The sequence below is a fragment of the Bos mutus genome, chromosome 1 (assembly GCF_027580195.1).
Source record: "Bos mutus isolate GX-2022 chromosome 1, NWIPB_WYAK_1.1, whole genome shotgun sequence".
NCBI lineage: Eukaryota > Metazoa > Chordata > Mammalia > Artiodactyla > Bovidae > Bos > Bos mutus.
The window spans coordinates 125,506,902-125,529,065 of record NC_091617.1 but is presented as its reverse complement, the minus strand read 5'-3'; the positions used below and the strand labels follow the sequence as shown (position 1 = coordinate 125,529,065).

The 22,164-nt window shown below is 36.6% G+C and overlaps 1 protein-coding gene across 3 annotated transcripts in view; it reads right to left on the bottom strand.

Moving 5' to 3' along the window:
- Positions 1-787: 787 nt before the first annotated feature.
- The window catches only part of XRN1 (5'-3' exoribonuclease 1), a 112,080-nt gene continuing 90,703 nt past the window's right edge, over positions 788-22,164 (bottom strand). Inside the window, exons 34-43 of one of the 3 annotated variants that reach the window (XM_070375006.1) lie at positions 20,579-20,640; positions 19,096-19,206; positions 18,817-18,939; positions 18,056-18,215; positions 16,049-16,227; positions 12,717-12,830; positions 12,521-12,623; positions 5,399-5,437; positions 4,884-5,005; positions 788-4,410 (exon numbers count right to left, since the gene is read on the bottom strand). In XM_070375006.1, coding sequence (XP_070231107.1) covers positions 4,111-4,410; positions 4,884-5,005; positions 5,399-5,437; positions 12,521-12,623; positions 12,717-12,830; positions 16,049-16,227; positions 18,056-18,215; positions 18,817-18,939; positions 19,096-19,206; positions 20,579-20,640 — 1,313 coding nt within the window. In that variant the 3' untranslated portion in view covers positions 788-4,110. Of the gene's footprint in view, positions 4,411-4,883; positions 5,045-5,398; positions 5,438-12,520; positions 12,624-12,716; positions 12,831-16,048; positions 16,228-18,055; positions 18,216-18,816; positions 18,940-19,095; positions 19,207-20,578; positions 20,641-22,164 lie in introns of all 3 variants that reach the window. The other 2 variants (XM_070374997.1, XM_070375015.1) reach the window with 2 other exon arrangements.

Below are 22,164 nucleotides of genomic sequence, written 5' to 3'. Positions count from 1 at the left end.
TATACTTATATTGTTTAAATGAAAAAAATGTTGAACATGTTGATGATACAGTACACTATTACTCATATATTAAAATAGATGCAAACACTCAAAGAAGCAATTGGATGCAGGCAAAAGAAAATATGAGACTTAAGGCCAAAAAAGCCCCTAAGTTCCAAAACAAACAAAAAATTCACTCCTATTACTTCATGAGAAAACAGTATGAAGATTTGGTTCCAATCACTAAAACATCTACAGGCATTTAATTATTTGGCCTTGGCAATTTACTAGTATGTCAACTGCTGAAATAACAGCAATAGGTGTATTGTTGGAAAAAAATTAATTTTTATAGGTTTAAATATGTAAAACTTTATCTACTGGAAACCAGAGTCTCCATCACGAATTGCACTTGAGATGGCTGAATGCATTGATTGAGCAAGGCATTATTGTTGGTTCACTGAAACACACAAACAAACACAAAAGCAGCTATGGATTTCCGATATTCTTAACTATGAAGACTAGTATCTGTTTTCCTCTCTCTGAAAGACGCATCAGTGGTGTTGGAGATAAGCCAGTGAAACTCCAGCCTGTCCTCGTTCTGATCGTCATGGTCTCTTACTGCTCCCTGGCGGAAGATGGAGCAGTCTGAGGGAAATATCAGCCAGCTCTGTCTGAAACATATCCTAACTAGGAAAGGAAGCTCCTGCAAAAGACTGCTTCACTGACAAAGCTTATAAGATGTACAGAAAGAACACTGCCAGTTTAAGGTCTGTCACTCTCTAGAAAAATGATAAGGGGACTTCTGTGATTCTTTTTTTTTTTTCAGAGGTAGAGAATGTCTGTCATTTCTCTCCAATAAATGAATTCCCCTCCCCAGTAAAAACACGATTTGGAAGCAAGATGGTTCTAAGAAATATAGCAAGCTCAGAAAGCTGGGAAATCATACATAGTGGCTTTTTAAAAAAAGAGGCTCTGGACAATGAGCTGAAGCATATTAGAATGAACTTTAGTGGGAAGGGGGACAACTCTAGCTATCTTAAACTAGACAATCACTATGATAATGTGTGATTTACTAATACAAATAGAACAGATGATTTAAAAGTGAGTAAATAAATCACTGCAGTTCATCTATGTCCTTGAGCTAGGAAGAGTATAGTCTGAAAATGCAGTGAAGGACAGGTCTTATTTAACGGGTCTCCTTCTGCCTTCTGCCTCCCTATCTGCCCCTCCTCCCAAATCCAGACTAGTTTGAAAAATATCAGTTTAAAACCAAAGCAAGTACCTGATCATGAAAAAGGAAATAAACAACAAAACCTGCAGCAAGAGTTCTTCATCTCTTCCACCAATAGGAAAAAAAAGATCAAACTTTTGTTTGCCAGTTCTAAAAGAACTACTTATCCCTCTGAACAGCAAGGAAAGTCTTAAATTGAAACCAAAGTACACACAGAGGTGAAATTAATTTTTCAGGCAACTGAGTCTCAGATGTTTAAGACATGAGTCTGCATGATATTTAAATCAATTAATACAGTCTATCTGTAAAATGATAAGACTCAGGTAATGTATTGGAAATGGTAAAAAGGACTGAAAGGACCAAGCTTCACAATTCACTTAATCTGCTCAAAAAAAAAAAGAAAAGAAAACTTTATTGAACAAAGTTATCTAGAAATAATGTTTTAGTAAGGAGAGGAAAGTTTAAATAGATTCAGCTGCTCTTGTGATGTGGAAACATGAAGCATTTTGGGGAATCTGCTCTTCTGTGCTCTACACAGTCCACAGATTCCACACACAGTCCACAACAGATTCAACAGTTGAATGGGCATATTTCTAAATTTTGGGGTAGTCTGAGTCTGTGCCATCCACAAAGGAAAAACTGTAAGTTTCCCAAATCTATCAGTGGACCTGGACTCCTCAAGACTGTCATGAGATACAGTCTCTGCTTCTCACATCCTCTCCAGAGAGAGCACATCTATTGCTCTCAGGCCCATCTCTGGAACAGGTATACAAGGTGAAGAAAATATAGATGAATGCATGACACTATCTGGTCATTATGGGTTTCTCTCCCATTTTAATTTCTCTTTAGTCTTGAGTTGCTTTAGGAGAAGAAGGAAAAGAAAACACTTACTGCCTATCCATCTAGAATTGTCAGTTTGCTTTGTTTGAATATTGAGGAAACCTCCTTATATGGGTTCAGTGGCACTATGCTTATCAAAGTTTCTCTTGAAGTTTTTGGAAGATGGCATGTGCTCCTTCTTCAGTGCTTAAATAAAGATGTGGGCTGTACACTGTTCATATAGGGTGGTCACAGAGAAATGATGAGTGAGGCAATTCTTGAATGCTGGAGTTTGTACAGTTACATAAGGTGAAAAATATCATACACTTTAAAGTAGTAGAGGTTAACATAATCTTATGTCACAATTCAACTTTTTTGTATTTCCATAAAAAAAAAATTACTTTGTGAGGCAAAAAGGACACACTCTGAGAATTACTTGAGCCTCATTACTTCAGATCCTACTACAGAGAAACATGTATTCCCAAAAATGAAATGTTGGGAACCAATGAACATCTGAATCTAGGAAAATTAATAGAAAATAAAATCACAGAAACTCACATGACTATCATAAATGACAAATAATGAACACTTATTTCATACTAAAGGCACTACTAATATACAAATATCCTATTAACACTTAGACAAACTCTTAACATTTAGCAATTAGAGAAAGAAATCCATTTAACTCAATAGTAGCATTTTAAAAAACAAATAGACTAAGACTCATGGCAGAGTTTTCAATGAGCCAAATGAAACTAGATATAATAATAAGCAGCTCCATACAAAGATTGTGGTTCCTACTTTTAAAATACTTTTAAAAAAGTATGATAACTTACTTCCTTAAAAATATAAGCATATCACAAAAACTAAAGCATAAATATATATATGTATATATATATGTATATAAATCCAGGCCCTGGTACCACTGAGAAATTTTCATAAACTCTGATATAATTTCAACAGCCTCAGATTGAATAACACACACCCACACATGACATGTACAGATAAAATGCCAGAGTCACGGCACAGTTCAGCATAAAGCTAAAAGTATGGAAAGGGAACGAGGATGGGCATTTGTCATGTAAATAACGCGTATTATATACTAATTGTGCCTGTGCAAACCTTGGAATTCTTAAAAATTTACAATTTCATCGTCCCAGGAAACACTACTCATGGATCAACAATGGAGCTGTCATGTATGTTTAAGTAAGCAAGTAAAAAGCTAAACAAAAGGCTAATACATTTTAACTACATGATTAATATTTTGTACTTCTATCAGAAGATTAATTTGTAATCATTATACCCTGTAGATTTTGAAACTTAATTTTTTTATTAGAGGTTAACTAATGCTGGTTCTTGAATAATCTAAAAAATTGTAATTATTTCCTCAAATCTAGATCACTATGTATAGTTCTAAGCAGTTAAATGAAATATTCTGATCAGTATTCTGAAATTGCTTTGGTACAAAATGGAGAATAAAGCAAAACTGGCAGCACCAGCACAATGTGATCACGTCACAACAGGTCTAAAGGACCCTCAGAGATAACAGAACATAAGTTAAAATACCTATAAATAAGCGCCACTCTCCTGACAATTCTATTACATCATTAAAAAGAGAAAGAAAATCTGCATTCAGTAAATTATACTTGAGGCCCAATTTTCATGCTCCATTTAATTATCCCTCAATGACAGTGTAAAAAAAAACGTTTATTATTATTGCAGTACCATGTCTAATTCATAGTTCAGGATGCTTTTAATGACAAGGCCAATGGTTAGAGTGGTACATGTGAATGCTCAGTCCACTGATAGTATTTTAACACAAGGTTTTAGTTTAGTTTTGTTTTTTTTTACAGCTTTGTTGAGGTATAATTGATGTAAAACAAATTGTACATACTTAAGATGCACAATTTGACTTACAGTCTTTTAAATAGCATGAAAGTGCCTGGCAACTAGAAAATTAAAAAATTTAATTGAAAAATGTATTGTTTTAAAATAGTACATTGTAATTTCTTGTGAGACACAGATATGGATTTATAAAAAGGTGGGAGGAAAGGAAAGAAATTTAATTCCAAGTACCAAATTTATTCAGAAGGTTTAGAAACGCCAAAATTGACAGCCAGTTTTCTTGATTTTCTTCTTGAAGAGCTTGGTGCCGACTTCTGGTGAGGCATACTATGGCCTGGGGAAGCAGCTGCAACTTGAAAAGAAGATGCAGGTTGAGGGATCTGAGAGGATGGTAAGGAAGCTGATGAAGTCTCCTGTGGAATTCCTTTGGTGACATCAGAAGATGCTGACTGGCTAGTGTGAAGCGGGGTGACTTGATAACTCTGGGCCTCCTTATTCTCAAAGTTCTTTTTGTTCGCAACTCTTTTTTTAGTTACCTTTGAGGAATAAAAGAATAATTAATTAACAATGTAGGCAAAAAAAACTAGTGTCAGAAAATACCATAAATCACGCTGCTAATACTTGTCAAGCATTGCTGACTTGTGACTTTCACTTATAATCTCCAAACCAGACTTTAGAAATTCAAGGAATGTAGTTATGAATAAGATATTTTAAATTTATCCATAATTTCAGTATAAAGAAAATTTATGTTCCTGATTTTAAATCACTGTTTTAGAAAAGGATATTATTACTTGCTACAATTATTTATTAGAACACAAACTCAGACAGCAGGAATTAGGTTAGACGGTTCACCAGTGGTCAAAATATATTCTCAGTACCCACTCCAGTACTGATCAGGCTTCTACTTGGCACTAAGTATGAAATCACTGAATAAATAAAATTTTATCAATAGCTTTGAACAGTAAAAAAAATTCTCTTAAAAATATAGCAATTCTCTTCTAGGTCTCACCTGTAGAGGTATGAACTGATTGTGTACACCAGCTGGCATCCCCCCAGCCATGGGCATGGTCCCAGCATACGATGTATGATGGAAGGGCTTCCCAGGAACTGGCATTGGTGGTCCCCATGGCACTGAGCCAAAGAGATGAGATGATGAAGGCATGATATTAGCTATTAAAAATCATGGAAAAGCTATTTTAGCAAAATGGCATCATTAAAGCCCTGAAATTTAAGACCTCCCTTTGCTACTTTTCCTTTTAGCTTATTTCACTTTGGCAAAGAGCATACACTTAAGTTCTATTTAACCTTGCTTACAACATTCAAAGTCCTCTTAAGGAATATGAAACACCTACATTCAGCTTATCATTATGCTGTCTGGCCTATGAAGGCCAATAGTACCTTATATTGATACAAGCCTTAGGAATATTTGTAATACTACTAAAAAAAAAAAAAAAATAGGGTCATTAATCTGTCCCTTGGGGGAGAAAAGCCAGGGCAGAAAGAGAGAAATCTTAAGGATCTCACCTGCCCCCAATGCTAAGTTGCTTCCATAGTGATCCCAGCCTACAAAAAAAAAAAAAAAAAAAAAAAAGAAAAGCTCAAGTCTTGAAATTTGATCACTTTCATATGATATACACAATCTTTCTCTTCCCTATTCTAACATTTGTAATTCAAGAATTAAAAAAAAAAAATCTCACAGCTTGTTTCTTGCTGAAAGTGCACTGAATCAGGGGTTCCCAAAACTGATTTGTTTGTCTGAATCACACGGAAGCTTGTGAAATACAGATTCCTGGGCAATACTCCAGACCTACTAATCAGACTCTGAGGGCCCAGGAATCTGTATTGTTAATAAGCTCCACAAGTGATCCTTACACAGTCAGTACCAGTGCAGTATTTGTGAACTACTGCATTGAACAGTAACAACCAAGACTCTGGCACACTGCCACCAAAGAAAGTCTGTACTGTGCTCAAAGTTTCTTTTCAGAGAGAGAAAAAAGCAGACAGAATTTAAGACTATATAGTCAACTAAAACTCAGCTACGTTTGAGAGAAGCTTGTGAGTATACCTTTAGATAACCTATATGTACTAATTACTTAAAACAAATTTATATATAGTTGCTGGATTTTTTTGATGTGGGTAATTTTTAAAACTTTTAATGAATTCATTACAATATTGCTTCTGTTTTTATGCTTTTGGTTTTTTGGGCCATCAGGCATATGGGATCCTAGCTCCCCAACCAGGTATTAAACCTGCATTGGAAGGTGACGTGTTAACCAATGGACCGCCAGGGAAATCCCCTGGATTCATTTTTGAAAGTGAAAAAGCAATCAAAATGGATTTTCCAAGTTATAGTGGACTTACTACCTTGAGTTATATGAAAACATCAGATTTATTATGCCATAAAAATTTTATGACTAACCATTGTTTATACAGGCAAAGGAATGCCAGTGTAGTATAGTAACAAAATTGTGGGTTTTGTTAACAGATAGATTTGCTTTTGAATGCTACTACTGCTACTTAGTAAGTTATGGCCTCAGACAAATTGCATTTTTTAAACAAATCAAAGTAAAAATAATTATACACATACATATTGTAATAAAAAGGGTTTTCAACAAAATATAGCAGTCATCTGGTGCCTCCCAGGTTTAATTGTTTTAGCTATTTATTTGCATACTGTTCAATAATTTTCTTATACTACTAGCTGATTTTTCAACGTTAGGCATTTTTAGACTAAAACTACTATGATAGATCAAAATTCAGTTCTTTTATACCACCCTTCACTACTCGCCCTGTCCTCCCAATATATTATAATATTCGTTTAAAAAATACAGTGTTTGTGGTATGTCACCATATAAATATTATCACTTCAAAGCCAAGTAGGGTACTCTGATTATTTTTTGTTCCTTGTAAAACTTAAAAAAACTCTTTTAAGAGTAATTATCTTTTAAAAGCACCTTAGTCTTCTATGCATCTATCCTTCATGTTTTTTTTCCAAATGCTGCCCATCTATCAGATCATTATCTCACCTGCCAAGACCTTCCTCTGCCCTCTCAATTGAGACCAGTTACTTTCTACACCTGCTGAGCAGCTGGCATTCTGGAATTTCCATTCATTGCATATTAGGTATCGTGCAGTTTAGTTTCATGTGTGTGTGTGAAAGTCGCTCAGTCGTGTCTGACACTTGGCAACCCCATGGACAATTCTCCATGCCAGAATACTGAAGTGGGTAGCCTTTCCCTTCTCCAGGGGATCTTCCAAATCCAGGATTGAACCCAGGTCTCCCACACTGCAGGAAGGTTCTTTACCCAGCTGAGCCACAAGGGAAGTCTAAGAATACTGGAGTAGGTAGCCTATCCCTTCTCCAGGGGATCTTCCTGACCCAGGAATCAAACCAAAGTCTCCTGCATTGCAGGCAGATTCTTTACCTACTGAGCTATCAGGGAAGTCTTTAGTTTCATGGTTTTCTTTAAAACAATCAAACAAACAAACAAAAAAACTATTGCTTTGCTTTTTGGATGCAGAATTCAGTAACTTCTAAAGAAGAGTACATAATAAGAAAATGTGCCTGTCTGAAAGGTCTTCATTCTACCCTTGCACTAGATTCACACTTTAGCTTTAGAGAGAAATCTAAGATGAAACTAATTCTGTCTCAGGATTTTGAGGTAATCAATGTTCAACTGCTTTCTAGCTTCTAGTCTCTGTTCAATGATGCAAAAACATTCTGATTTTTGATCTTTTATTTGTATTTTTCCTTCATCTCTGACCTCTCTTTATTCAGTTCAGTCGTTCAGCTATGTCTGACTCTTTGCTACCCCATGGACTGTAGGATGCCAGGCTTCCCTGTCTGTCACCAACTCCTGGAGTTTACTCAAACTCATGTCCATTGAGTCGGTGATGCCATCCAACCATCTCATTCTCTGTCGTCCCCTTCTCCTCCCGCCTTCTATTCTTTCTCAGCATCAGGGTCTTTACAAATGAGTCAGTTCTTCGCATCAGGTAGCCAAAGTATTGGAGTTTCAGCTTCAGCATCAATCTTTCTAATGAATATTCAGGATTGATTTTCCTTTAGGATGGACTGGTTGGATTTCCTTGCAGTCCAAGGGACTCTCAAGAGTCTTCTCCAACAACACAGTTCAAAAGCATCAATTCTTTGGTGCTCAGCTTTCTTTATTGTCCAACTCTCACATCCATACATGACTACTGGAAAAATGAGAGCCTTGACAAGATGGACCTTTGTTGGCAAAGCAATGTCTCTGCTTTTTAATATGCTGTCTAGGTTGGTTATAACTTTTCTTCCAAAGAGCAAGTGTCTTTTAATTTCATGGCTGCAATCACCATCTGCAGTGATTTTGGAGACCCCCAAAATAAAGTCTCTCACTGTTTCCACTGTTTCCCCATCTATTTGCCATGAAGTGATGGGACCAGATGCCATGAGCTTAGTTTTCTGAATGTTGAGTTTTAAGCCAAGTTTTTCACTCTCTTCTTTCACTTTCATCAAGAGGCTCTTTAGTTCTTCTTCACTTTTTGCCATAAGTCTGGTGTCATCTGAGTATCTGAGGTTACTGATACATCTCCTGGCAATCTTGATTCCAGTTTGAGCTTCATTGAGACCAGTGTTTCTCATGATATTCTGCATATAAGTTAAATAAGCAGGGCGGCAATATACAGCCTTGACGTACTCCTTTCTTGATTTGGAACCAGTCTGTTATTCCATGTCCAGTTCTAACTGTTGCTTCATGATCTGCATATAGATTTCTCAGGAGGCAGATCAGGTGGTCTGGTATTCCCATCTCTTTCAGAATTTTCCACAGTTTATTGTGATCCACACAGTCAAAAGCTTTGGCACAGTCAATAAAACAGATGTGTTTCTGGAACTCTCTTGCTTTTTCGATGACCCAGTGGATGTTGACAATTTGATCTCTGGTTCCTCTGCCTTTTCTAAAACCAGCTTGAACACCTGGAGGTTCATGTACTGTTGAAGCCTGGCTTGGAGAATTTTGAGCATTACTTTGCTAGCATGTGAAATGAGTGCATCTGTGCGATAGTTGGAGCATTCTATCGCATTGCCTTTCTTTGGGATTGGAATGAAAACTGACCTTTTCCAGTCCTGTGGCCACTTCTGAGTTTCCAAATTTGCTGGCATATTGAGTGCAGCACTTTCACAGTATTATCTTTTAGGATCTGGAATAGCTCAACTGGAATTCCATCATCTCCACTAGCTTTGTTTGTAGTAATGCTTCCTAAGGCCCGCTTGGCTTCTCATTCCAGGATGTCTGGCTCCAGGTGAGTGATCACACCATCATGATTTTCTGAGTTGTGAAGATCTTTTCTGTATAGTTTTTCCATGTATTCTTGCCCCCTCTTCTTAATATCTTCTGCTTCTGTTAGGTCCCTACCATTTCTGTCATTTATTGAGCCCATCTTTGCATGAAAAGTTCCCTTGGCATCTCTAATTTTCTTGAAGAGATCTTTAGTCTTTCCCATTCTATTGTTTTCCTCTACTTCTTTGCATTGATCACTGAGGAAGGCTTTCTTATCTTTCCTTGTTATTCTTTGGAACTGCATTCAGATGGGTATATCTTTCCTTTTCTCCTTTGCCTTTCACTTCTCTTCTTTTCATAGCTGTTTGTAAGGCCTTCTCAGACAACTGCTTTGCCTTTTTGCATTTCTTTTTCTTGGGGATGGTCTTTATCACTGCCTATTGTACAATGTCATGAACCTCTGTTCATAGTTCTTCAGGTGCTCTATCAGATCTAAGCCCTTGAATCTACTTGTCACTTCCACTGTATAATCATAAGGGATTTGATTTAGGTCATACCTGAATGGTCTAGAGGTTTTCCCTACTTTCTTCAATTTAAGTCTGAATTTGGCAATAAGGAGTTCACGATCTGAGCCACAGTCAGCTCCTGGTCTTGTTTTTGCTGACCATATAGAGCTTCTCCATCTTTGGCTGCAAAGAATACAATCAATCAGATTTCGGTATCAACCCCCATTTGGTAATGTCCATGTGTAGAGTCTTCTCTTGTGTTGTTGGAAGAGGGTGTTTGCTACGACCAGTGTGTTCTCTTGGCAAAACTCATTAGCCTTTGCCCTGCTTCATTTTATACAACATGGCCAAACTTGCCTGTTACTCCAGGTATTTCTTGACTTCCTACTTTTGCATTCCAGTCCCCTATAATAAAAAGGACATCTTTTTTGGGTGTTAGTTCTAAAAGGTCTTGTAGGTCTTCATAGAACCGTTCAACTTCAGCTTCTTCAGCATTAACTGGTCAGGGCTTAGACTTAGATTACTGTGAAAATGAATGGTTTGCCTTGGAAATGAACAGAGATCATTCTGTCATTTTAGAGACTGCATCCAAGTACTGCATTTCGGACTCTGTTGTTGACTATGATGGCCGCTCTATTTCTTCTAAGGGATTCTTGCCCACAGAAGTAGATATAATGATCATCTGAGTTAAATTCACCCATTTCAGTCCTTTTTAGTTTGCTGATTCCTAAAATGTCGATGTTCACTCTTGCCATCTCCTTTTTGACCACTTCCAATTTGCCTTGATTCATGGACCTAACCTTCCAGGTTCCTAAGCAATACTGCTCTTAATAGCATTGGACTTTACTTCCATACCAGTCACATCCACAACTGAGTGTTGTTTTTGCTTTGTTTATTGTTTCTCTTTATTACTGGTATTCTAAATTCCAAGGCAATCTGTGTCTCTTTTCATTTAGTGCTAAGCATCTGGTGGCCCTTTCAGTTTATAGATGCATGTCCCTTGGTCAGAAGAAACTATTTCTTTGATAACTTTCCTCCTTCCCATGATCTCTGGTCTCTTTCTGGAACTGCAATTAGATAGGTATTGGATGTATGGACAGTTCCTCTAAATCTCTCTTACTTCTTATTTTCCTCCTTTTACATTGATCTTTTTCCTGAGAGTTCTATGACTTTGCTTTACCTACTGAATTTTAAAATTTTGGCTCTACAATTTTTGTTCTCCAATTATTTATTATTCGTGAATTCTTGTTCTTAATTTTTTTTGGTTGCAATACTGTTTCATTTCATAAGAATGCTAACCAAAGCTGTCTCTGAAGTTCTCTTCTTTCCAACACTATCTCCGGATCCCTTTCATTTATCTTCGTTTAGGCTCTTATAGTGGAGAAGGCAATGGCACCCTACTCCAGTACTCTTGCCTGGAAAATCCATGGACAGAGGAGCCAGGTAGGCTGCAGTTCATGGGGTCGCTAAGAGTTGGACACAACTGAGCGACTACATTTTCACTTTTTACTTTCATGCATTGGAGAAGGAAATGGCAATCCACTACAGTGTTCTTGCCTGGAGAATCCCAGGGGTGGGGAAGCCTGGTGGGCTGCCGTCTATGGGGTCGCACAGAGTCGGACACGACTGAAGTGACTTAGCAGCAGCAGCAGCAGGCTCTTATAGAGATTTTCCTAAAATGTTCAGTAGTCTATTATTTCTTCATATTAAAGACCAAGACATTAAAACTATGATTAGAAGCAGTGTCAGTGTTGGGAGGGTGTAGGGCTAGATGACTTGAGATCCTCAGCTTCTCCCTAGGATGACTGAATAGTGAGCCAGCCTTTTGGTTGGGACATCCTCCAAAAGTTGGTGGGTCTTTTGCTTGGAATTCAATGAATTTCTCAAAAAACCATCCCCCAACTTCCTATCTGGGCTAAGGCTTGTTACAGCGTGGGAATAGGATGGGAAAAGGAACTTTATGTAACCTCAGTTTCCAGCCTAGTATCTCATTCTCTATTCTGTACCTGGTGTCTCATATGTATGGAGCCTTCTGGAGACCATACCTCAAGGCTTTTGCCTGTAGATGTTAACTGCTTGACTGTGTGGGGGAAGGCTCTGGGGAGGGGTTCCATCACTCTTGCTACAGATGTTGAACTGACCCCCTCTTTTCAGGCCATGCCACTGGTAGTGTCTGACACTTTCAAGTTGTGAATCTCTTGGGAACTGTGAGGGACAATCTGCTCATCTTTCGGTTTGTATCCTCTTTTATTCACTCTTCAGTCTGAACATAACTCTACTCTGTTGCATTGGTTTTTATTTCTTTTCTTTTCTCATCACAAACTGTTTTCAAATTCTAATGTGCACGAATCGCCAGTCCAGGTTGGATGCATGATACAGGAAGCTTGGGGCTGGTGCACTGGGATGACCCAGAGGGATGGTACGGGGAGGGAGGTAGGAGGGGGGTTCAGGATGGGTAACACGTGTATACCTGTGGCAGATTCATGTTGATGTATGGCAAAACCAATACAATATTGTAAAGTAATTAACCTACAATTAAAATAAATAAATTTATATTAAATAAATAAATAAAATGCAAAAAAAAAATTCTAATGTGCTGATATTTCTTTTCTCATCTCTTTGTCTTTATAGGTTCACATTTAAAATAGTTTATTATTCAGTTTAATGGAGTCTGGGCAAAGAGAAGAGATAACCAGTTTAATACTCCCTGCATTTCTAGATAAATCTGCAGGCTCTGGTTTCAGGCTTACCTCTTACAACTCCTTAAATTACTGAGATATTTAGATCATTTCTTGGTTTCCTTGAAGTGATGCTTCTTAAAAGAACTTACTAAAAACAATAATTAAATGGTAAATATTTAGACGAGAAAGATACCTTACCAGTAGGCTGAGGAAAAACTGGAGGAATGGTTCCAGGTGGTACAGCTGGAGGATAACTTGGAAATATTGGTGGAGGCAAAGGGAAATTCAGTCCTAAGGAGCCCTATGGAAGTATTTAAAGTTATAAAACAATGCATCAGAAACATCTAGAGGGATTATTTAAAGATTTAGTAGAGAATTCATGGGCAGTTCTCACCAATTGTTGTATAGCAAAAAATGCAGCTTTTTCCTTGGCCTCATTTTCAGAATGGCACTGTGGCCCATGTACCAGTAAGCCGTTAGATAATTTTACCTGGCAAACCGTCATTGTCTAAAAAAAGAGAACAGGAATGTTTATGAAGTTATCTGTCCAGGAAGTTGACCTCCTTCTAGAAAGCTTAAACAAGTAGAATAATTTCATCTAACATTCTGTAAAAAAAAATTTCAAGAATTCAAAGAGGGACTATAGCTTAAGTTTTCAGTTATGATACAAAAACTTTAAAACTGTTGCCTTATCTTTCAGTGTTTACAAAGTTAAAATGATCTATCTCTAAGCTAGCTGAAGGGTCGGAATCCTATTGTAAATGAAAGTCAGCTAAACTTTCTTCTTTACATCGAGGATCAGGAAACTAGGTTTCCTACTTGTTTTTGTACGTAAGATTTTATTGGAGCACAGCCAAGTCCACTCTTTTATGGTTTGCCTATACCTACTATAACTGCAGAGGGAAGTGACAGAGACCACATGGCCCACAAAGCCTGAAATATTTACTATCTGGCTGTTTATAGAAAAAATGTGCTGACCCCTGCTTTCCACCATCCTTTAAATAGCAGACATTTTACTAACATGAATTAACTGCCAAAATCTTAAAAACTCTGAAGTTCTGACTGATTTTATATTTACATTTGAATGACAATTCTTTACTGTATACTTTTTTCCTTTGATAAAAAAGATTTTTAAGAAAAATGCTTTTTCAGAGAGTAGTCATATTTATGTAGTAGTGACCTAGAGCCAGATATCCTGGAATGTGAAGTCAAGTGGGCCTTAGAAAGCATCACTACGAACAAAGCTAGTGGAGGTGATGGAACTCCAGTTGAGCTATTCCAAATCCTGAAAGATGATGCTGTGAAAGTGCTGCACTCAATATGCCAGCAAATTTGGAAAACTCAGCAGTGGCCACAGGACTGCAAAAGGTCAGTTTTCATTCCAATCCCAAATAATGGCAATGCCAAAGAATGCTCAAACTACTGCACAATTGCACTCATCTCACATGCTAGTAAAGTAATGCTCAAAATTCTCCAAGCCAGGCTTCAGCAATATGTGAACCGTGAACTTCCTGATGTTCAAGCTGGTTTTAGAAAAGGCAGAGGAACCAGAGATCAAATTGCCAACATCCACTGGATCACAGAAAAAGCAAGAGAGTTCCAGAAAAACATCTATTTCTGCTTTATTGACTATGCCAAAACCTTTGACAGTGTGGATCACAATAAACTGTGGAAAATTCTGAAAGAGATGGGAACACCAGACCACCTGATCTGCCTCTTGAGAAATTTGTATGCAGGTCAGGAAGCAAGAGTTAGAACTGGACACGGAACAACAGACTGGTTCCAAATAGGAAAAGGAGTTCGTCAAGGCTGTATATTGTCACCCTGTTTATTTAACTTCTATGCAGAGTACATCATGAGAAACGCTGGACTGGAAGAAACACAAACTGGAATCAAGATTGCTGGGAGAAATATCAATAACCTCAGATATGCAGATGACACCACCCTTATGGCAGAAAGTGAAGAGGAACTCAAAAGCCTCTTGATGAAAGTGAAAGTGGAGAGTGAAAAAGTTGGCTTAAAGCTCAACATTCAGAAAATGAAGATCATGGCATCCGGTCCCACCACTTCATGGGAAATAGATGGGGAAACAGTGGAAACAGTGTCAGACTTTATTTTTCTAGGCTCCAAAATCACTACAGATGGTGACTGCAGCCATGAAATTAAGAGATGCTTACTCCTTGGAAGGAAAGTTATGACCAACCTAGATAGCATATTAAAAAGCAGAGACATTACTTTGCCAACAAAGGTCTGGCTAGTCAAGGCTATGGTTTTTCCAGTGGTCATGTATGGATGTGAGAGTTGGACTGTGAAGAAAGCTGAGTGCCAAAGAATTGATGCTTTAGAACTGTGGTGTTGGAGAAGACTCTTGAGAGTCCCTTGGACTGCAAGGAGATCCAACCACTCCATTCTGAAGAAGATCAGCCCTGGGATTTCTTTGGAAGGAATGATGCTAAAGCTGAAACTCCAGTACTTTGGCCACCTCATGTGAAGAGTTGACTCATTGGAAAAGACTCTGATGCTGGGAGGGATTGGGGGCAGGAGGAGAAGGGGACGACAGAGGATGAGATGGCTGGATGGCATCACTGACTCGATGGATGTGAGTCTGAGTGAACTCCGGGAGTTGGTGATGGACAGGGAGGCCTGGCATGCTGCGATTCATGGGGTCGCAAAGAGTCGGACACGACTGAGCGACTGATCTGATCTGATCTGATTACTAAGTATAGTATTATTACTATTATTATTAATACTATGTTAGTATCATTATACTAACATAGTATCATTATACTAACATAGTATCATTATACTAACATAGTATTATTACCATTATTATTAATGGTTGTTTTAGGTAAGAATATGTCAAGAGTTTGGATAAAGGATAAAACAGATTTCCTGTAGTGGTTCTCAAGGTGTGGTATGGGGACCTCAGAGGTCCCTGAGACCCTTTCCAGAGCTTCAAACTATTTTTATAATAATATGAAAATGTTATTTGCTCTTTTCACTCTCTCTTTCTCATAAGTATAGAGAGAACAAAACGTTCATTAATATAATTTCAAATTCTACAACTGCACTAACTTTAAAGAAAATACCATGTTTTAATGTTGTTTATCAAAAAATATCCCCAATGATATGAAAAGGCTATTAAAATTTTCTTTCTTTTTTCCAACCATTCGTGTGAGGTCAGATTTTCTTCATGTATTTCAACCAAAACCATGTATTACAAGAGATGGATAGTAAGAAGCAGAGATGAGAATCTAGCTTCTCCTGTTAATCTAGAAGATGGAAAAGACTTGCAAAAATGTAGGGCAATGACATTCTTCTCAGTAAATTTTTTCAAAAAGTCATTTTTAATTAACTACTTAAAATTTTTTCATTTTTAATTTGGTAAATATGGATATAATACAAGTAAACAAAATTTCTTTGGGGTTCTCAAAAAAAAAGATGGGTAGTTTCTGAGACCAAACAGTTTGACAGCTGCACTGTACGCCAAGACCCCTAGCCCTGTCACCACTCTGAAGAATCCTGCGAGGTGACCTGTTGCCCAAGTTTCTGTCAGTGTCATGAGGGCTCTGGTTATGCATAAATGGAAAAGTATTCATCTACGCTTCTCATAAAGTAAAAAATACCAGCTCCACTATATTATTTTCAGCCAAAGATTTTCAGTTGATTTGTTTAAGCTCAGTGATCAATAACTTAGGGGAACAGAAGAACAGTAGTTTACCATACCTGTGGTGTTCTCAGAAAGGAGAAATCTGGTTGTGGCATTCCAACAAGGGAACAAATTCGAGAAAGTTCAGTTACTGGTGTGGACATAGGAGGAATCTGGCCAGTAGGCCAGCACACATTGTCCATAGACTGAACATTATGGTACTCACTAGCACTGTGAGGCTTGTTCATATAAGATGCTACAAAAGAAAGAGAAAAGGACATATCTACATTAAATGATAATTCAAACTATGCAATTATGGCAGGGCTTTACAGAATAGCAAGTAAGACATAGTTAGAAAGTGAAAAGAGGAACATTACCTATGAAGCAAATGTAAGAACTATTTAGTCTTGCCTAAAATAACTAGAACTAAATGAAGATTTTTAGATGATTATAATTAATTACTGATATATAATTAAGATAAAGATTAAAAAATATAAGTTGATGACTGCCAAAAATTAACATCGTGAGAGATTAACACATTGTAGGCAAGATCTAAACAAGCAAAGGGCTTTCTTGAGCTGATTTATAATTAATTCTTAATGTTTTTTTCCTTTAATTTTTATTGGAGTATAGTTGCTTTACAGTGTTGTGCTAGTTTCTGCTGTACAGTAAAATGAATCAGTTATATGTATACATATATTCACTCTTTTTTTTAGATTTGTTTCCATTTAGTCACCAAAGATCACTGAGCAGAGTTCCTTGTGTTAAAATTCTTAAGTTTTGAGGTTTCAGCTTTGGTTTTCTCAAAATCCATTTTACTTTCTGAGCCACATGGATCAATGTTTTTTGCTCTAAAATAGTGCTTCTTGAATGTTTTTTCTGAAATCAAACCTTCCAAGTGCCTTTATATAGAATATGATTTTAAAAATTCTGAAAGAGCACATTCTTTATAATCAAGAAACTCACCAATAGAACAAAAGCACACCCTAGCGGAGAATGAATCTAAACCTCTATTATAGATTAAAAAATAAGTGGCTTGCCCAAAGTCATAATTAGTTCTGTTACATGGGCTGGGTTCTGAGCTCTTCATTCTAAGGTATATAATGCTTTTTACTGTACTGAAATATAGTAAAAGTTACTTGTTTTTGACAGTGGGATCATACTTAGCTGATACTGTTTTAAAATTTTATTTTGCTCTATTTCAAGAATACATCTGTCACTATGATATATATTGTTTCCTGAGAGTTATTGGAATTTTAATTATTTATCTTGATACTCAGTAGATAAATGAAGCTAGGCTCTGATATTGTTCCAGATTTTGATCCTTAATAAATTCAAATTGCCTTATTTCAAAATGTTTTTTACCTGAGAAACTTTTGTCCCCACCTACCATTATTCCTGGTGGACTTTTGAAGATAATTACAGAGACAAATATTAAGTATAGTGGACACAGAATTAGGGGCAATGACCGACATCTAGTGAAGTCCAGCTGTGTGCCACATGTTATGCTGTAGGCTTCACAGACTTATGGTGAGTGCCACTTTCCAATGTGTGCCTCCATTAATTATTTTTAATTGATTTTACAGCTGCTTCTTTTTTATGTGAGTCAAGTTATTTTAACATAATACTAATACGAATTATTGGCACCTAGGATGTGTCAGACACAGTGGTAACTGCTTTATATATGTCATATAATTACTGCAACAGACATCTGCAATGTTATTTCATAGATAAAAGAAAAGTTAAATAATATATTTAAATTACATAATAATTTTTAAATTATTGAGAAAAAGCTAAAATGTAAAAACTTTTCTAGGTTTGGAATCTACAGAATGAGTATCTGTTACAGTATAATTTAAGTAGTTACAAGAAGATAATTAGAGATCTACTGGTTACAGTTATTTAATACATTGTTATGTAATGACATAAGCATAAGAAAACACACTTATTACCCTTCATTATACTTAAAAAAATAAAAGTAGTTTTATCTTTAAAAATTCCAAGATTAAAAAACCAAATGAACTGAATTTTTGAAGTTGGCTATTAGCTCACTTAATTTCTTATTAAGTACTTAGCTTACTTACTCAATTTCTTATTTTGTTTAGGTTGTGAGGAAGATCCATATTCATCTCTTCTACTAGAGGAAACAGTGACTTCATTACCAAACTGTTTCATTTCATTCTTATGATCCATACTGTCAGAGCTGTCAATTTTTAGAATTTCTTTAAGCATCCGAGTTCCTTTCTGCTTTGAAAATGATTAGTGTGGAGATAGTGGGGGTAGAGAGAAAAGTTAAACTTAGAGTTACAGAGCTTACTGATCCTCCTTTTAATAAGTTCTATTGTTAAAAATTAAGACAATAACTACATTCAGATAAAGAATAAGGAAAATCAATAGAGTTGAAAAAAAATCCACATTTCCTGGCAAAGAAATAATAATTATCATTCCTGCTTAATTTCTGACCGAACAGTCTGGGAACAATGTTTGAAAAACAAGGGATTCATTTTGATATTTGGCAAAACTAATACAATTATGTAAAGTTTAAAAATAAAATAAAATTAAAAAAAAAAAAAAAAAGAAACACAATGCAATTTCATATGTGCAAACAGCTTAAAAGAACTAAGTAAAATCTAAAAACAAAATAACTATGAAAAAAAAAAAAAAAGAAAAACAAGGGAGCTATGGTGGCTAAATTGCCCAGGACAGCCCAGTTTTCCTCACAGGATGAAAATAATATGCCTCACATCAGTCTATGTAAGAGAAGGTATCTTAACTGTTGCACAGGGTACGTATGGCCAACAATAATAAAATTACCATATTGTACAAGCTCCTACAAAATACGAACCATAGCAAATGACTGTGGTGACAAATGTTCTTCACTTGGAGGCTCTTCATGATGAGATGACTGTATTTCACTTTCTTTGGAGATATTCAAGGATGCTAAGAAGTTCTCAATTCCAGGATTAGGCTAAAAGAATAAATATTTTGTGCATGAAGTTTTGAAAGTACAAGGACCTGAAAATCACTAAGAGTTTTATGTACAAAATTGATCATTTAATTTTCACTCACTCGTCTTTCCAAGTGTTAAAGTGTGGGAAGATAAACTGAATGAATGGTCTTTTACCTTATCAACACCACTTGGATAACCAGTCACAACCTTTTGATTTTCTGAGACTTCTGAATTTTCATTTCTCTTCAGTAGCTTAATATTACATTTGGCAGGCCCTCCAAATGCCTATAAAAGAGTAAGAATGGGTTTTTGTGCAAATAAAATTATAGTTACTACTTAACAGTATTCTAAATAAATCACTGCCAACTTTTTGGAGTGTTATTTTTTCTTTTATATCATAAGAAAAAAGGGGGGCCCATAAACTTGATGAGGGAAAAAATTACATCTTAACCTCCATTAATTTCTAAATAAGATTTAGCATTCCCTTCAATTACGAATGTAGGCAATAAACTATTAATACAATGGTGGTGATTCTAATGGCATTTCAATATAATTGGTTTTCTTTCAAATCTTATATATTTTATTGTAACATTAATACTATTATTCTCAGAAAGAGTCCATATACTTCACCAAAGAGGCCCACAGCACTAAAGAGTTTATGAACTCCTTTTCTAGAAGAAAGGAAATTATAGCATAAGAATTTCAGAAGGAGAAGGTTTGAAAGTCATGTAATTCAACCCTTTATTGGTATCTGAAAATTAATGGGTTCCATTACTGAGAACCTGTTATGTGCCAAGATATCTGCTAAGATATCTTTTATAAATATAGCTTATAAGAGATCTAACTTTTTAAAACACTTTGTTATAAAACATAATATGCATATAAAATGCACACATGTGAAGTATACACATGTGTACATGTGATTTAAAGTGTTTTTTATTATAAAATGTATATAGACTATCAATCAGCAGAAACTCTTAAAATAAAATATAAATGATCTCAGTTTCTCTTATTAACCTAACTCCACAGAATTAACTGTTAACTTTTCCATGTTGGTCTATATACTTTCATTGAATATATAAACATGCATGCATGCTTAGTTGCTCAGTCATGTCCAACTCTTTGTGACCCCATGGATAGCAGCCCGTATTTCCAAATAGTTTATATATAAAATGTACACACACTCATATAAGTAGGCATGTTTGTAAGTACTTATATAGGGCTTTCCTGGTAGCTCAGCTGGTAAAGAATTCCCATGGAGAGAGGAGCCTGGAGGGCTGCAGTTCATAGGGTAGCAAAAAGTCGGACAAGAGTGAGGGACTAAGCACTAGCACCAGACTATATATAATGAATGAGAGGCACAAGTGATATATTTTAGTCTCCATTTTAAAGATGAAGAAACTGAGGCTGTGAGAAGTGCAGTGACTTGCTCAAGGCCACTGAACCATGAAACAGCAGAACCAGAATGTATCTCTAATTCCAAGTCTTGGACTCTAGTTGCGCAACCTCCCATCCAAGGGACTGATAGGCTCAGCAACCCTCTTGCCACACACATTATGAATCAGGTTGAAAGGGCTGCAAATTTAAGGCAGATGCCACAGAGCCACCAATTCCAATAAAAAGTGGACTACTAGAAATTTGATTTTAAGAAGCTTACCTGCCTATTTGACATTTTTTGTGACCGACTCTCAGTTTTAGGACTCTTACACTCTTCTTTAACTAGACACAAGAAAATAGAAATTCTGTTAAATGAAATTTGTTCCATACCTATTAAATTTACCAAATATTTACCACAGCAAGGCACTGTGCTAAAGAATTCACTGAATTCCACGGAGGGAGAAAAAGGCCCTGCTTTTGAAGAACTTGTAATCTAGATGAGGGGGAGAAAAGATACAGGCAACAACAAGGCAAAAAGAAAGGTGGCATCTAATTGAGTCTTGTAGAACGGCAAGTTTCCAAAGGGCAGAATAGGGGGCTAAGTATTTCAGCAAAGAAAATAATAAGAGAAAAGACAAATAATAGGAGTAGCAGAAAGCAAGGAATATTTGTGGCACTCTAAATAGACAAGTTCTGCTGGAGGCTAAGAAGTATAATGCAGCTTAGTTGAACTAGAGGAGCAGGCTGCAGCCATAATCTGCCAAGGACTGAAGACTATGGAATTACACTGGAGGTAATGGGCATAATCACAGAAAAGTTTTGATCAGGTAGGAATCTGATCAGAATTGAGCTTTAAGAAAATTAAAATATAGCAGTGGCCTATTATATACAAGGAGTTAGAGACCAATGAGGAAGCTATGTTAGCATTCTTGTTAAGGGGAAATTAGGAGAACAGAAAGAAAATGAAAAAGGATAGATTAGAAGAGGAAGGAGGGAAGGGAAAAAGGAAGAAGGAAAGAAAAGAAGAAAGGAAGAAAAAAGGAGGAAGAAAGAGAGGGACACAAGAGGAAAGAGAGGATGAGGAAAGAAGTAGAAGGAATGGATAGAAGGGAGGGAGGGGTTGGAATGAGAGAAAAGGGAAGGAAGGCACAAAGATGAGAAGGGAAGGGAGAACAGAGAGGGTAAGAGAAGAAGCCAAGGAAGAATTCCTGGATTCAACATTAAACCTTTGTTGAGACACACAAGAAAACTAATTGGAATTCCACATAATGTAAATGGCTTACACACTTTTATATAAAGAATAACTTGAAGAAAAAATCACAAACATTTTAATTAACTATAAAATCTTGAAGCTTTAATTATCAGATTTATGGGGACATGAATCTATATTTCGGAGAAGGCAATGGCACCCCACTCCAGTACTCTTGCCTGGAAAATCTCATGGATGGAGGAGCCTGGTAGGCTGCAGTCCATGGGGTCACTAAGAGTCGGGCATGACTGGGCGACTTCACTTTCACTTTTCACTTTCATGCACTGGAGAAGGAAATGGCAACCCACTCCAGTGTTCTTGCCTGGAGAATCCCAGGGACGGCTGAGCCGTCTATGGGGTCGCACAGAGTCAGACACGACTGAAGTGACTTAGCAGCAGCAGCAGAATCTATACTTAACTTAAAATGTAAAAGAAACAAAAATAACATATAGATATTTGGAGAAGGAAATGGCAACCCACTCCAGTACTCTTGCCTGGAAAATTCCATGGATTGGGGAGCCTGGTAAGCTACAGTCCATGGGGTCACAAAGAGTCGTTCACAACTGAGCGACTTCACTTTCTTTCTGTAATTCCTTTTGGAGAAGGAAATGGCAACC